This window comes from Mobula birostris, chromosome 9 (genome assembly GCF_030028105.1).
Source record: "Mobula birostris isolate sMobBir1 chromosome 9, sMobBir1.hap1, whole genome shotgun sequence".
Classification (NCBI taxonomy): Eukaryota; Metazoa; Chordata; class Chondrichthyes; order Myliobatiformes; family Myliobatidae; genus Mobula; species Mobula birostris.
Window position 1 is genome coordinate 157,303,024 of NC_092378.1, and position 15,253 is coordinate 157,318,276.

Here is a 15,253-nt window from a genome sequence, read left to right on the forward strand (position 1 = left end):
CTAGCTGGCTAGCCCCAACTGTCTCCTTGTGCTTCAATCTAGACTCTGCCTCATCAACTGCTACATGGGCTGACCACTTCCTGCCTGATCTCACATCCGGCTGTGTGTTCTTGATGACAGGGTCATTTGAGTCTCGAAGCATCAAGAATGATCTTATCTTGGCTACCTTGACCTCCTCAACAAGGGATTGCACTGGGATGGTAAGCTTTGTCTGGCTACTGTGGATTGCAACATTGGTGAGGCTGCTCGGTACTCCAAGCCACTTCTTTACATACTTGTTGATCTTCCGTTCCATTGCCTCAACATGGGACATTGCCACTTCATGGACAGTTAGTGGCCACATTATCCGTGACATCAGTCCGTACTGCAAGCACCACAACTTCAACTTGCCAGGCAAGCCACACTTGTCAACAGACATCAAACCTCTGCCGATCTGTTCTCCTGTCTCTTGAACCCTCTTGGTGTCTCTCAGCTCCTCTGTGTACCATCGCCTGAGGCTCTTAACTGGTTGGTCCTGAATGGATGGAATCTCCTCTCCACAAAGGGTGAAATGAAAGTCAACCAGCTTTCCCCTCCTAAGAACAAGGCTCCTTGCCTTCTTGGTCTTGAACTTCATTCTTCCCCAATCCATTAGCTCCTCGAGTCTAGATAGTACATTTTCCACTGCCTCCGTGCTGGGACCCAAAAGGATAAGATCATCCATGAATGCTTGTATTGGTGGTAACTCCTCTCTGCCATCAAGTGCGACACCTGGTCCCACTGATTCTGCAGCCCTCATGAAATTGCACATCCCATTGGGATTCCAATATCCAAGCTCTGCCACCTAGTTGTAAACTGCTGAGTGGAAAACCTCATCTGGAAATCGTTGTAGTACTGCATAACAAAGTTCCTCACCTTAACAGGAATCCATAGGAATTCCATCGCAAACTCAATCAGGATATGGGGAACAGAAGCATACGCATTTGCTAGATCAAGCCAAACTACAGCCAGATTTCTTCTCAACCTTTTTGACTCCTGGATGGTATGCCATATCATACTCGAATGTTCAAGGCATCCTACGAAGCCTGGTACTCTGCCTTCTGCACAGATGTATTTACTAATCCATTCTCTATCACAGATGAAGATATTCTTTCTGCCAGAATGCCAAACATAATCTTCCCCTCTACATTCAGTAGTGAAATTGGTCGGAACTGATTCAATGTAGAAGAATTCTCTTCCTTCGGGATGTATACTCCTTCAGCCTCACTCCATGACAAAGGAACAGCACCTTGCCTCTACACCACCTTTAACAATCTCCACTAGTATTTCCTCAGCTGTTCACACTTCTTGAACATCTTATACGGCACTCCATTAGGTCCTGGTACTGAGCCTGACCTTGCCTTTCTGATGAACTGTTTGACTTCTGCCAGTTTGGGTTCTGACAGATTGAACTTCACTCCTGGCTTGGTAGGCTTCACAAGCCCTGAAATGTCAAGCAAAGGAGCCTCCCGCTGTTCGTTAGAGTAAGTGCTTGCCAGGTGATCCTCAAGTTCTTGTTGAGAGATGTTAAGCTTCCCGCTCTTACTTTGTTCAAACAGTTTCTTTGTGAACTCGTGAGGGTTCTCAAAGACTGACTTTCTTGCCTTCTCTCTCTTCTTTCTCTTTTCACGTTGTGACTCTGCACGATGGAGTGATGCTAACTTTATTCGAAACTGCTCTCGGAGATCAGCAAGCCCTGGCTTGTCACTCTCGCTTACTACCTTCCACCTCTGTCTCAATGATCTAAGCTCTCTCCTCAACCTACTAATCTCCTTCTGGCACCTGCTTGGTTGCTGTGTAGGCTTTGCTTTCTTCAACTCAACCAAACCAAACCTGTACTTTCCAACATTGTAAACCATATCGCCCATCACTTCCAACTTTCTCTTTGATGTTCCCCTGACAGTGTTCTCCAACATCATACTGATATCCTCTTCAAATACACACCAAGCCTTCTCATCTGCCTTTGCTGGCCACTTGACCTTCCTCTTCTTCTCTACCTCCTCACCACTGCCATCATGCGAAGGATCTACCTGGGTACTGTGGTCTGAAACCTGACCTGGGTTATCTCTCGTCTGACCTGGAGTATGATGACTCTCTCCAGAGTGAATTGCTGTGGCTTGTGAATCAGTGGTTGAAAAGACCACATCGTCGGTGCTTGGTGAAGTAATCTCATCTTCATCCACTGGGATGGCATAGCACCTCAACTTTGCTTGGTAGACTCATAAACCTTTAATGCTGGAAAACGCTCTCCCACACCAACACACTGGACACTCAGAGCCTCTTATCCTAGCTCTTGGTCGTAGATGTGGGAATCTTTAAAATTCTCCACCGACAGGGAATGAATCAAGTGATGACTATATTGAAGAAATGAATAGATATTTAACTACCTGACCCCTGATGCTCACGACTGCTGGAAGTTCGAGAGTATCAGGGGTCAGAAGTGTGTGAAGCTGCCATTACTAGGGAGAAGGTTCTTCAGAAACTGAAAGATCTGAAGGTAGATAAATCACCTGGACCAGATGCTGTATACCCTAGGGTTCTAAAAGAGGTGGCTGATGAGAGTGGGGAGACATTAGTAATGATCTTTCAAGAATCACTGGATTCTGGAATGGATTTCGGAAGACTAGAAAATTGAAATGTCATTCCACTATTCAAGAAGGGCGAGAGGCAGAAGAAGGGAAATTATAGGCCAGTTAGTCTGACCTCAGTGATTGGGAATATGTTGGAGTCAATTGTTAAGGATGTGGTTTTAGGGTACTTGAAGGCACATGATATAATAGACCATAGTCAGCACGGTTTCCTCAAGGGAGAATCTTGTCTGACAAAGATCTGTTAGAATTCTTTAAAGAAGTAACAGGTAGATTACACAAAGGAGAATCATTGGATGTTGTGTATTTGGATTTTCAGAAGGCCTTTGACAAGGTGCCACGCATGAAGCTCCTTAACAAGTTAAGGGCCCATGGTATTACAGAAAAGATACTAGCACAGATAAAGTAGTGACTGATCAGCAGGAGGCAAAGAGTGGGAATAAAGGGAGCCTTTTCTGGTTGGCTGCTGGTGACGAGTGGTGTTCCACAGGGGCCTGTGTTAGGATCGCTTCTTTCTATGTCAACCACTTGGATAACAGAATTGATGCCTTTATTAAAAAGTTTGCAGATGATATGAAGATAGGTGGAGGGGGAAGTAGTTTTGAGGAAGTAAGAGAGGCTACAGAAGGACTCAGACAGATTAAAAATATAAGTAAAGAAGTGGCAGATGGAATACAGTGCCAAGAAGTATATGTTCATGCACTTTGGTAGAAGAAACAAAATCTGAGGTGTAAAAGAACTTGACGGTCTTCATGCAGGATTTCCTAAAGTTTAATCTGCAGGTTGAACTGGTGTTGAGGAAGGCGAATGTGATGTTAGCATTCTTCTCAGGAGGACTAGAATATAAAAGCAAGGATGTAATGTTGAAAAATAAGGCACAGGTGAGGCGTCACTTGGAGTAGTTTTGGGATCCTTATCTGAGAAATGATGTGCTGACACTGGAGAGGGTTCAAAGGAGGTTCACGAAAATTATTCCAGGATTGAACAGCTTGTCATACAAGACCCACTGGAACCATACCAGGATCAAGTAATTTTTGAAAGATCATTACTAGCTTCCCAATCCTCTAACTTCCCTCTAATTTTTGCTCTATCTTTGGCTTTTACATTGGCTTTGACTTCTCTTGTTAGCCATGGTTGTGTCATCTTGCCTTTAGAATACTTCTCCCTCTTTGCGATGTTTATATCTTGTGCCTTCCGAATTGCTCAGACATGGGCTGCTCTCTTATATTCATTTGCAAATGGGAATTACCTTATTGATAACCATTTGCATGGTGTCATCTGACCCATGTCCAAACCTGGGAAATCACTATATTACTGATCTACATCTCTTTCGTCTGGATATGCTGAATATTTTTATCAATTAGATTGTAAGGATGTGAGGAAGATTGGAGATTACCGTAGTCTTTCTTGCAATATTTTTTCATGTTAATCTTCAAGTTGCCTTTCACAGGTTTGCAGTATGATTCACAGTCTGTGAGTTAGAAAAGAGCAAGATTAATGCCATGCCAAGACAATATGCAATACAAACAGAAAGCTCAGGCAATATACATGAAGAAAATAGAAAAGTGAAAACTTTCATCATTCATCATTCTCTACTAATTATTCCCACACTCACTTTATCCAGAAATCTATTGATCTCTTAATATATTTAATGACATGGCTTCCACAGCCTTCTGTATGGCAATTTCCACAGCTTTTATACTGTCTGAATAACAAAATTTCTCCACATCTCGCAAACCTCTTGCACTGTAACCAGACACTGTGCCCTGCATTTTAGCACAAATCATCCTTCCTGCTCCAACTCTGTTCAGACCCGTCAGAATTTTGTTTCATTTAGAAGCCTCCCATTCTTCAAAATTGTAGTGAATATAAATGCAGCCAACCTAGTCTCTTCTCATAAGGTAGATCCTTCAAGAATCATTGCACACCTACTCTTTCTTAAATAATGAGACAAAACTGCACTCAACAGGTCGTGTGGTCTCTGTACTACTGTAGCAGCACACCCTCGTTTCTGTTCTCAAACCTTTTTCCTCTGAATGGTAACTTATTACAGTATTTGCCTTCTTATCAGCTTTTTGTAGCTGCACATTGTTTTCAGTGAACACATCAACACTTCTCAATCAAACACTATGTGCTTTTCCCATTGTAATTATTAATCTAGATACATCATACTGCATTTGCCCTGTTTTCCCTACTTGCTTTATGTCTGTTGTCTTGAAACCTCTTTGTATTTTCCTTACCATTCACAGTTCTACCCAGTTTAATTTCATTCTGTTCCCTAATCCAGTGCCTGCCACACCAGAAAGGATTATCTATTCCTACTTAATATTCTGTCTCACTGCTAATTTTTAATCCATACCAATACCTTCAACCTTAATAATACAGCCTAACTTCTCACGAGGGACTTCATTAACACTATTCTGAAAATTGAAGTACACCACATCTAGTTCCTCTTCATCCCCTATACCAGTTTTATCCTCAAAAAACATGATTTTATCTAATCTTGTTGATATTCTGTGGTTCTGTTGGTAAGAGATGGAATTGCATCTTTTAGAAAGAGGTGACATAGGGTCGGAGAATATTGAATCTTTGTGAGTGGAGTTAAGAAACTGCAAGGGTAAAAAAAATATGGGAATCATATATAAGCCTCCAAATAGTAGCTGAGATGTGGGGCTGAGACTGCAAAGGGAATTGGAAAAAACATGTAATAAGGGCAACAACACAATTGTAATGGGGGACTTCAAAACGCAAGAGGGTTGGGAAAATCAGGTTGGTGTTGGATCACAAGAGAGAGGATTTGTTGAATGCCTATGACATGGCTTTTTAGAGCAGCTGTGCTTAAGCCTACTCAGGGATTGGGAGCTGGGTAATAACTCAGATTTTATTCAGGAGCTTAAACTATGGGAACCCTTCGGAAGCAGTGATCATAATATGTTTGAATTCATACTGCGATTTGAGATGTATCAGTATCACAATGGAATAAAGGAATGAGAGAGGAGCTTGCCCAGGTGGATTGGAGGAGGATACTGGCGGGGATGATGGCAGAGCAAAGATGGCTGAAGTTTCTGGGAATAGTTCATAAGGTGCAGAATAGATATGTCTCACAGAGGAATGTGTTCCCAAATGGCAGGGGTAGTCAACCATGGCTGAAGTTAAGGACTGCATAAAAGCCAAGGAAAGGGCATATAACATAGCAGAAGTGAGGGGGAAGCTGGATGATTTGGGAAGCTTTTAAAATCCAACAAAAGGCAGCATAAAAAGCTATAAGAAGGGATAAGATGAAATATGAGGGCAAACTAGCCAATAATATAAAGCAGAATACCAAAAGGGAGGTGAGATTTGATACTGGACTGGAAATGATGCTGGTGAAGTAGTAATGGGGGACAAAGAAATGACAGATGAACTTAATGGGTACTTTGCATCTGTCTTCACTGTGGAGGGCACTAGCAGTGTGCCAGAGGTCCGTGAGTGTCAGGGAGCAGGAGTAAGTGCCATTGCTATTACAGTGCTCGGAAAACTCAAAAGTTTTAAGGTGTATAAGTCAGCTGGACCAGATGGACTACATCCCAGAGTCTTGAGAGAGGTTGCTAAAGAGATTGCAGATGCATTGATCATGATCTTTCAAGAATCACTTAATTTTGGCATGGTCCCGGAGAACTGGCAGATTGCAAGTATCGCTCCACTCTAAGAAGGAAGGTAAGCAAAAGAAATTATAGGCCAGTTAGTCTAAATTGAGGAGTGACCTTTTAGAACAGAGGTAAGGAGGAATTTTTTTTTTTTAGCCAGAGAGTAGTGACTCCAAAGTGTTGGAGCCTATTAGGGTTAGGGTTAGGGAGCAGACTTAATGGGCTGAATAGCCGAATTCTGCTCCTATGTCATATGGTCTTGTATCTGCCTTTCTCTTGGGCTGCATTTATATTCTCACTGTCTGGATTAGTGGCGATAATGCTCTGCAAAATGACTCTATCCCAAACTCCTGCAGCTCACTATGTCCAACTCCCATTCCCACATGATTCCCTTTCTCTCCCATTCTGCATATTTCCATGATGCTTCTTCAGTACAGCAGGTTAATAATTGTAGCTTTCCACACTTGTAAGGTTGCCAGCAAGTAATAACTTGTCAATAATTATTTTCAATGAACATTTAAAAAAACAATTTGTTATTATTATTATGATGTTATGAAAAGCTTACAGTTCTCTGGTGCACATAAGTGTATCTTTTATTTGAGGTTGAAGCACTGCAGGTCTCTCGATGGCTTATTCATATTTGAGACAATGCAATGCTCACCAAGCTTTCAGCACTGTTAATTACACTGATAATTTGTCATTAATAAGGTCAATGTTGCATTAAGTGAAAAGAGGCCCAGTGATTGATTACTTGACAGCTCTATCTTTCACTGCTTGGAAGGTTGTGTGTGGTGTGAGTGCCTCTGCAAACATCTTTCAGCTGATTCCAATTTGGACCTGCAATATTTTAATGACAGTTCCACTGTCAGCAAGGTTGTGTGTAGCAGCTGTCTTCATTGCATCCTTCCCCAGTTATATGGCCAATCAAAGCACTGTGTAGTTACCAGGGTTCATCAGTAATGGGTTAGGATCTTTGATAGGATGATTGAGTCCTGCGAGTGGTGTTTATTCCAGAAGCAGTGGGGTAGGATCCATCAAACCTAAGATACAGTTTCAATGGTATAGGCATTTGGTCTGTTGTGCAGGGTACAGTCCTATAGATGTTGATATCCAGTTACATTTGTGGTAGAGTCCAATGTAATGAGTGTTGGGTTATGGAACTGGGGTGCTAGGAAGCTTTTTCTCACTCCTCTAGGCAGCATTTAAACTTTATATCTGAGTCTGGGCAGTAAATGATTCATCCATACTGTAAATTGAGCGATCATAATGGCTAACAAGAGAAATCTGAGCAACACATACAAAATGCTGGAGGAACACAGCAGGCCAGGCAGCTTCTATAGAAAAACGTAGTCAACATTTCAGGCTGAAACCCTTTGGCAGGACTAGAGAGGAAAAAGCTGAGGAGTAGATTTGAAAGGCGGGGGCAGGGGGGGGTGGTGCGGAGAGAGAAATACCAGGTGACAGGTGAAATGGAGGTGGAAGGATGAAGCAAAGAGCTGGGAAGTTGATTGGTGAAAGAGACAGAAGGCCATGGAAGAAAGAAAAAAGGGGAAGGAGAAGTACCAGAGGGAGGCGATGGGCAGGGAAGGAGATAACATGAGAGGGGGAAAAGGGGATGGGAAATGGTGAAATGGGGGGGAGGCATTTTTCAAAGTTTGAGAAATCGACATTCGTGCTATCAGGTTGGATGCTACCCAAACAGAATATAAGATATTGTTCCTCCAACATAGTGTGGCCTTATCATGACAGCGGCGGAGGCCATGGATGAATGTATTGGAATGGGAAGTGGATTTAAAATGGGTGGCCACTGGGAGATTGCGCTTGTTCTGGTGGATGGAGCATAGATGCTTGGGTCCCAGTCTATGTCAGATCTCCCTGATATACAGGAGGCCATGCTGGAAGCACTGAACACAGTATATTACCCCAACAGACTCACAGGTGAAGTGCCACCTCACCTGGAAGGACCGTTTGGGGCCCTGAATAGTAGTGAGGGAGGAGGTGTAGGGGCAGGTGAAGAATTTGTTCCACTTCCAAGGATTTGCCAGGAGGGAGATCAGTGGGGAAGGACAAATGGACAAGGGAGTCATGTAGGGAGTGATCCCTGTGGAAAGCAGAAAATGGAGGGGAAGGGAAAGATGTGCTTGGTTGTGGGATCCTGTTGGAGGTGGTGGAAGTTTCAGAGAATTATGTGCTGGACGCTGAGGCTGGTGGGGTGGTAGGTGAAGACAAGAGGAACCCTATCCCTGGTAGGGTAGCAGGAGAATGGGGTAAGAGCAGACATGCGTGAAATGGAAGAGATGCGGTCGAGGGCAGCGTTGATGGTGGAGGAAGGGAAACCCGTTTCTTTGAAAAAGGAGGACATCTCCATTGTTCTAGAATGAAAAGCCTCATCCTGAGAGCAGATGTGGTGGAAACAGAGGAATTGAGAGAAGGGGATGGAGTTTTTACAAGTAGCGGGGTGGGACGAGGTATAGTCCAGGTAGCTGTGGGGGTCTGTTTGTTTATAATAGATATCGGTGGATAACCTGTCTCCAGAGATAGAGACAGTGAGATTGAGAAAGGGAGGAAAGTATCAGAAATGGAGCAGGTAAATTCGAGGGCAGGGTGGAAATTGGAGGCAAAGTGGATGAAGTTGATGAGTTCAGCACGATTGCAGGAAGTAGCACCAATGCAGTTGTCTATGTAGCGTAGGAAAAGTGCGAGACAGTCACCAGTGCAGGCTTGGAACATACCCTGTTCCTTCTTCTTCGGTTGTCCATCGAAATCTGATGACGATGTCCACTCCTTTAACGGTGAGATCTTTGATGACTATCCAGTCCTTTCCTGGACCCACAAGCTCTATTGCAGGTGGGACATGTATATGTGGTAGTGGTGGCAACCATGGCTGCATTTCTCCTGGCTCTCTTCTGCTGTCTTCTGGTTGTTCTTTCCATCTCCAGAATACGAACTCTGTCCCTACACCAAGTGGTACGGTCAGCAGCAACCTCCTCCAGGTCCTCGGGTCTGATCTTGCACTTCCTTAAAGCATTCTCATCTGATCCTCAAGACACTTCTTTGGCCTTCCAGCTGAGTGTCGACCATGATGTAGCTGGCTGTATAACACTCTGCGGGATAGCCGACATGGGGGTGTCCTTATCACATGCCCCAGCCACTGCAGCTGATGCTGGGTGATCATGGCCTCAATACTCCTGCAGTTGGTCTTTACAAGTATTTCAGTGTGAGGCACCCGCTCACGCCAGGTAATTCCCAGGATGCGCTGGAGGCAGCTTATGTGGAAGCGCTCCAAGGACTTGATGTGACGGCTGTAGGTTACCCAAGCTTCACAGCTATAAAGAAGGGTGGTGACACAGACCGCTTGGTATATGGCGACCTTTGTGGAGGGACACAGGCTCCTGTTCTGAAAGACTCTACACCGAAGTCTCCCAAAGGCAACTGATGCCTGTTTAATGCGGCTCTGGAAGTCGTTGTCAATGCCGCTATCCTCAGAGAGAATGCTCCCCAGATATTTGAAAGATGGCACTGCTGACAGCTTTTCATCACCAACAGTGAAGGCAGGTAGAGTGGGTACTGGTACCCCATTGGCAAACCACTTCTGTCTTGGTGGTATTGACAGTGAGCCCCATCTTGCTGTACGCTCTCACCGCCACAGCAAGGACAGTCTGAAGATCCTCTGGAGTATGGGCGACAAGAGCACAGTCGTCTGCATATTGCAGCTCCAGGACCCACTTTCTATGGAGTTTAGTGGTTGCATGAAGCCTCCTGATGTCAAAGAGGTTGCCATCTAATCTGATGTCCACTGCCACACTGCTGCTGTCTTCAATCTCGTTGTGGAGAAGCTTGGTAACACACACGAGGAAGATGTTAAAGAGCACTGGTGCTAGTACACACCCCTGCCTCATCCCTGTGCGTACAAGGAAGGGCTCGGACTCTTGTCCTCCTATGGTCACCCAAGCAGTCATCCCATCGTGAAACTGGCGGAGGATGTTAACAAATTTATTGGGATAGTCAAACCTGAGGAGGACATCCCATAAGAGCTCTCTTTGCACAGTGTCGAATGCTTTGGAGAGGTCGATAAAGGCCATAAACAGGTCCTGATGTTGCTCCCGGCACTTTTCCTGAAGCTGCCGGGCTGTAAAGATCATGTTGATCATGCTCCTGTTCTTCCTAAGTCCACACTGCGATTCAGGAAACATTGACTCGGTGATGTTGCTGATGAGTCTCTGAAGCATCACCTTAGCCAGATCCTTTCCAGCAACAGAAAGGAGTGATATGCCGCTACTATTGCCGCAGATGGCCTTGTCACCCATGTTCTTATAAATGACAACGATGTTTGCATTTCTCCATTGCTGTGGGATGCTCTCATCAGTTCAGGCCTTGGTGATGTACTGGTAGAGGGTGCGCATACACATGTACCCTCCGTTCTTCAGTAACTCAGCAGGGATATTGTCAGTGCCAGGGGACTTGTTGTTTGTAAGGGAATGGACAGCTGATAGAACCTACTGGAAGGTTGGTGGTAGACTGAGGTCACGAATAGGAGGTTCAGGCAGTTCGTCCAGGATGGTGGGGTTTGTGTCAGAGTCCTGATTAAGCAGGGTGTTAAAATGCTCATCCCACCTCAGCAGAATGGTATTCTGATTCTTCAGAAGTGTTAGACCATCTGCTGTTTTCAGGGGAGTAACGCATCGATTTATTGGGCCGTAGATGGTTTTGACAGCATTGTAAAAATTATGCACGTCATTATTATCGGCAAAGGACTGGATTTCATGTGCCTTTTCAGTCCACCACTCATTTTGTATGGCCTGTGTTGCCTTTTGCACTTTCCTCCGAGCTGCCTGCCAATGCTGCCTGATGCTAGTGGATGACGGGTTGTCTAAAGTTGCCTGGTGTGCTTTGTGCATGTCCTTAAGCAAGTTGTGGATAGTGTCTGAGTTATCGTCAAACCAGTCTTGGTGGTTACTGCTCTTATGACTGATGGATTAGGCTGCTGTCTCATACAGCACAGAGCTGATATAGGTCCACTGTTGTTCCATGGTATTTTCTGAGCTCAGACAAGGTTCCAGCTCCCTTAGTTTCTCAGCTAGGATGTGTTCCACGTAGCCGACAAACAGATAGGCAGAGCTGGGACCCATGTAAGTGCCCATGGCTACCCCTTTTGTTTGAAGGAAGTGGGAGGAGTGAAAGGAGAAATTATTTAGAGTGAGGACAAGTTTCACTTGATGGAGGAGAGTGGTGGTGGAGGGAAACTGGCTGGGTCTGGTGTCCAGAAAGAAACAGAGAGCTTTGAGGGCTTCCTGGTGGGGATGGAGGTGTATAGGACTGGACATCCATAGTGAAAATGAGATGATGGGGGTCAGGGAACCTGAAATCCTTGAAAAGATCAAGAGCATGTGAGATTTCACGGATGTAGGTGGGAAGGGACTGAACCAGGGGGGATAAAACAGAGTCGAGATATGCCGATATGAGTTCAGTGGGGCAGGAACAAGCTGAAACAATAGGTCCTGGACAAGCTGGTTTATGTATTTGGGTAGGAGGTAGAAACGGGAGGTGCAGGATGCGAGAACTATGAGGTTGGTGGCAGTGGATGGGAGATTCCCAGAGTCAATAATGTTGGTGATGGTGTGGGAGATAATGGCCAGGTGTTATCGGCCTCCTGTATATCGGTGAGACCCGAAGTAGATTGGCAGACTACTTTACCAAGCATCTACGATCCATCCGCCATAACAAGCAGGATCTCCCACTGGCCACCCATTTTAATTCTACTTCCCATTTCCATTTCAATATGTCCATCCATGGCCTCCTGCATTGCCGTGATAAGGCCACACTTAGGTCAGAGGAACAACACCTTGTATTCCATTTGGGTAGCCTTCACCCTGATGGCATGAACATTGTTTCCTCAAATTTCCAGTTATCCCTCCCCCCTCTCTTCTCCATTCCCCATCTCTTTTCTCTCTCTTGTTATTTCCTTCCCTGCTTATTGCCTCCCTCTGGTCCTCCTCCCCCTCCTCTTTCTTCTTTCTTCCATGGCCTTCTGTCTCTTTCACCAATCAACTTCCTGGATCTATGCTTCATCCGTCCCCTTCCAAGTTTCACCTCTCTCGTGTTTCTCTCTCCCCTCCTCCCATCTTTTAAATCCACTCCTCAGCCTTTTTTCCTCCAGTCTTGACGAAGGGTTTCAGCCTGAAACGTCTACTGTGTTTTTTTCCATAGATGCTGCCTGGCCTGCAGAGTTCCTCCAGCATTTTATCTGTGTTGACCACAATGGCTATAGTGTTGGCACCATCTCAGCCCACCAGAAAAATTATAAATTTATTAGGCTACATACTCCAACACTGAAAATGTTCAACATCAGGATCCTTTCAGTTCAAATTCTGCTTCCTGGTTATGATAAAGATCCGATGGGGAATTAGAATTCACCATAACAAAAAGTACTCAAACTTTTTTAAAATGATTAAATGGAAGTCATCTAAATGTAAACTGATGTGTTTCTTAAGAACAGAAAATACTTTAGATTTTAAGAGCTATCAAGGGTTGTACTGACAAAAATTAAGCATATCTCAAGTATAGAGAAATGAAAAGATGATAACGGCCACTTAATAAGAAAAATAGGAGAGCAACGAGAGGAGCACAAAATATCAAAATGAAGAAAATTTTCAAAACTGTTTATAAATATTATTGAGGGTAAGAGGTCAACAGTAAGGGAATACAGTCCGAGAGGGGCAAAAGGGGAAATTTATACAAAGGAGCCAAAGGACATGGATGAGATCTCAAATGAATAATTCATATCTGTAGTCACTTTGTAGTTACAGATTTCAGAAAATGGGACAATTAAATTCAGGAACGTTTTCTCATTACCATTTTACTCAAAGGCCGGTGTAGGACACAGGAAACTAGGTGATAAGGTACCAATATGTAGGAAGGGTGATGAGGTTCTGCAAAGTGAGTTCGGGTTGTTAGGTGCTAAGTTAAAGGGCAGGGCTTTCAGGGTTGTGATCTCAGGTTTGCTACCCGTGCCATGTGCTAGTGAGGCCAGAAATAGGAAGATTATGCAGTTTAACACATTTCTGGGGTTTGGTGTAGGAGGGAGGGCATAAGATTTTTGGATCATTGGGCTCTCTTCCAAGGAAGGTGGGACCTGTACAGAAGAGACAATTTACACCTGAACTGGAAGGGAACTAATATCGTAGCAGATATATTTGCTAGTGCTGCACGGTGAGGTTTAAACGAGAGTTGCAGGGGGATGGGAACTAGAGTGCCAGAACAAATAGTGGAGAGGTTGTGGAGATAGAGGTTGTTAAAACCTCAGGCAAAGTTAGGGATCAAAAGGTTGAACATTATGTGATTAATGTCCTGAGCAGCGTATTTTTCAATGCAAGAAGTATCGTAGGCAAAGCCAATGAGCTCAGGGCACAGATCCACGCTTGGAATTATAACATTGTAGCCATTAGTGAGTCTTGGTTGCAGGAGGGGCAGGACTGGTAGCTCAATATTCTGGGATTCCATTGTTTTAGATGCAACAGAGTCAGAGAGATTAAAGAAGGAGGAGTGGCATTACTATTCAGGGAAAATGTCATGGCACTGCTCAGTCAGAACAGACTGGAGAACTCATCAAGTGAGATGTTATGGGTTGAACTGATAAATAAGAAAGGATTTGACCATGTTAATGAGGCTATATTACAGACCACCCAACAGTCTGAGGGATTTAGAGGAACAAACTTAGAGAGAGATCGCAAACCTTTGCAGGAAAATAAGGTTGGTATAATTAGTGATTTTATTTTCCACATTTTGACTGGAAATCCCATACTGTAAAAGGACAAAATGGGATAAAGTGTGTCAAATCTGTTCAGGAAAGTTTCCTTAATCAGTATGTAGAAGTCCCAACAAGAGAGTGTGTGATACTGGATCTGCTATTAGGCAATCAGAGAGGACAGACGACAGAAGTTTGTGTAAGGGAACGCTTTATATCTAGTGATCACAATGCTATTAGTTTCAAAGCTAATATGAAAAAAAGATAGGTCTGGTCCATGGGTTGAGATGCTAAATTGCAGAAGGGCTAATTTTGATGGTATCAGAAAGGATCTGGCAAGTGTGGATTAGGACTGACTATTTTCTGGTTAAGATGTACTTGATAAGTGGGAGGCCTTCAAAAGTGAAGTTTTGAGAGTACAAAGCTTACATGTGCCTGTCGGAATAAAAGATAAAGATAGCAGGTGTAGGGAACCTTGGTTTTCAAGAGATATTGAGGCCCTGGTTAAGAAAAAAAAGGAAGTACACAGCAGGTATAGGCAGTAGGAACAAATGAAGTGCTTATGAAGTATAAGAAATGTAAGAGAACACTTAAGAAAGAAATCAGGAGGGATAAAAGAAGGCATGAAGATGCCCCAGCAGACAAGGTGGAAAGCGGCCAGTGAGTGAGTGGAGCTTTGAGGCTTTGACTCGAGAGGCTTTGACGAGAAGAGCCAGAGGACGAGCTTGTTCAGTTAGTCTTTATAATGCCTCCTGAGACAGTGATGTGCCTCTCACGTGAGATGTGGCAGTCGTAGGGGAACTCCCCTCTCCCGCAGAGTCACATCTGCCAGAAGTGCATACGGCTGGGCGACCTGGAAGACTGTGTAAGGAATCTGGAGCAGCAGCTGGATGACCTTCGACTGGTAAGGGAGAATGAGGCAGTCATAGATGAGAGCTACAGGGAGGTAGTCACGCCTAGGCTGCCGGATGCAGGTCATTGGGTGACAGAGGGGGGAAAGCCAAGGTGAGTAGACAGGTAGTGCAGAGCACCCCTGTACCCATTCCCTTGAATAATAAGTTCACCGTCCTGGATACTGTTGGCAGGGACGACTGACCAGGTGTGAGCCACGGTGGCAGGGCCTCCGGCACTGAGTCTGACCCTGTGGTGCAGAAGGGTGGGACCAAGAGGAGAGCTGTCATCATTGGAGACTCTATAGTCAGGGGAGCAGACAGGAGATTTTGTGGACGTGAGAAGGACACCCGCCTGGTTTGTTGCCCCCCGGGTGCCAGGGTCCG

General features: G+C 44.5%; 1 protein-coding gene across 3 annotated transcripts in view; it reads right to left on the bottom strand.

Moving 5' to 3' along the window:
* The window catches only part of LOC140203253 (netrin-1-like), a 416,761-nt gene that overhangs the window by 40,936 nt on the left and 360,572 nt on the right, over positions 1-15,253 (bottom strand). For 2 of the 3 annotated variants that reach the window (XM_072269269.1, XM_072269268.1), the window contains one exon: positions 4,003-4,077. In XM_072269269.1, coding sequence (XP_072125370.1) covers positions 4,003-4,077 — 75 coding nt within the window. Of the gene's footprint in view, positions 1-4,002; positions 4,078-15,253 lie in introns of those variants that run through there. The other variant, XM_072269270.1, reaches the window with a different exon arrangement.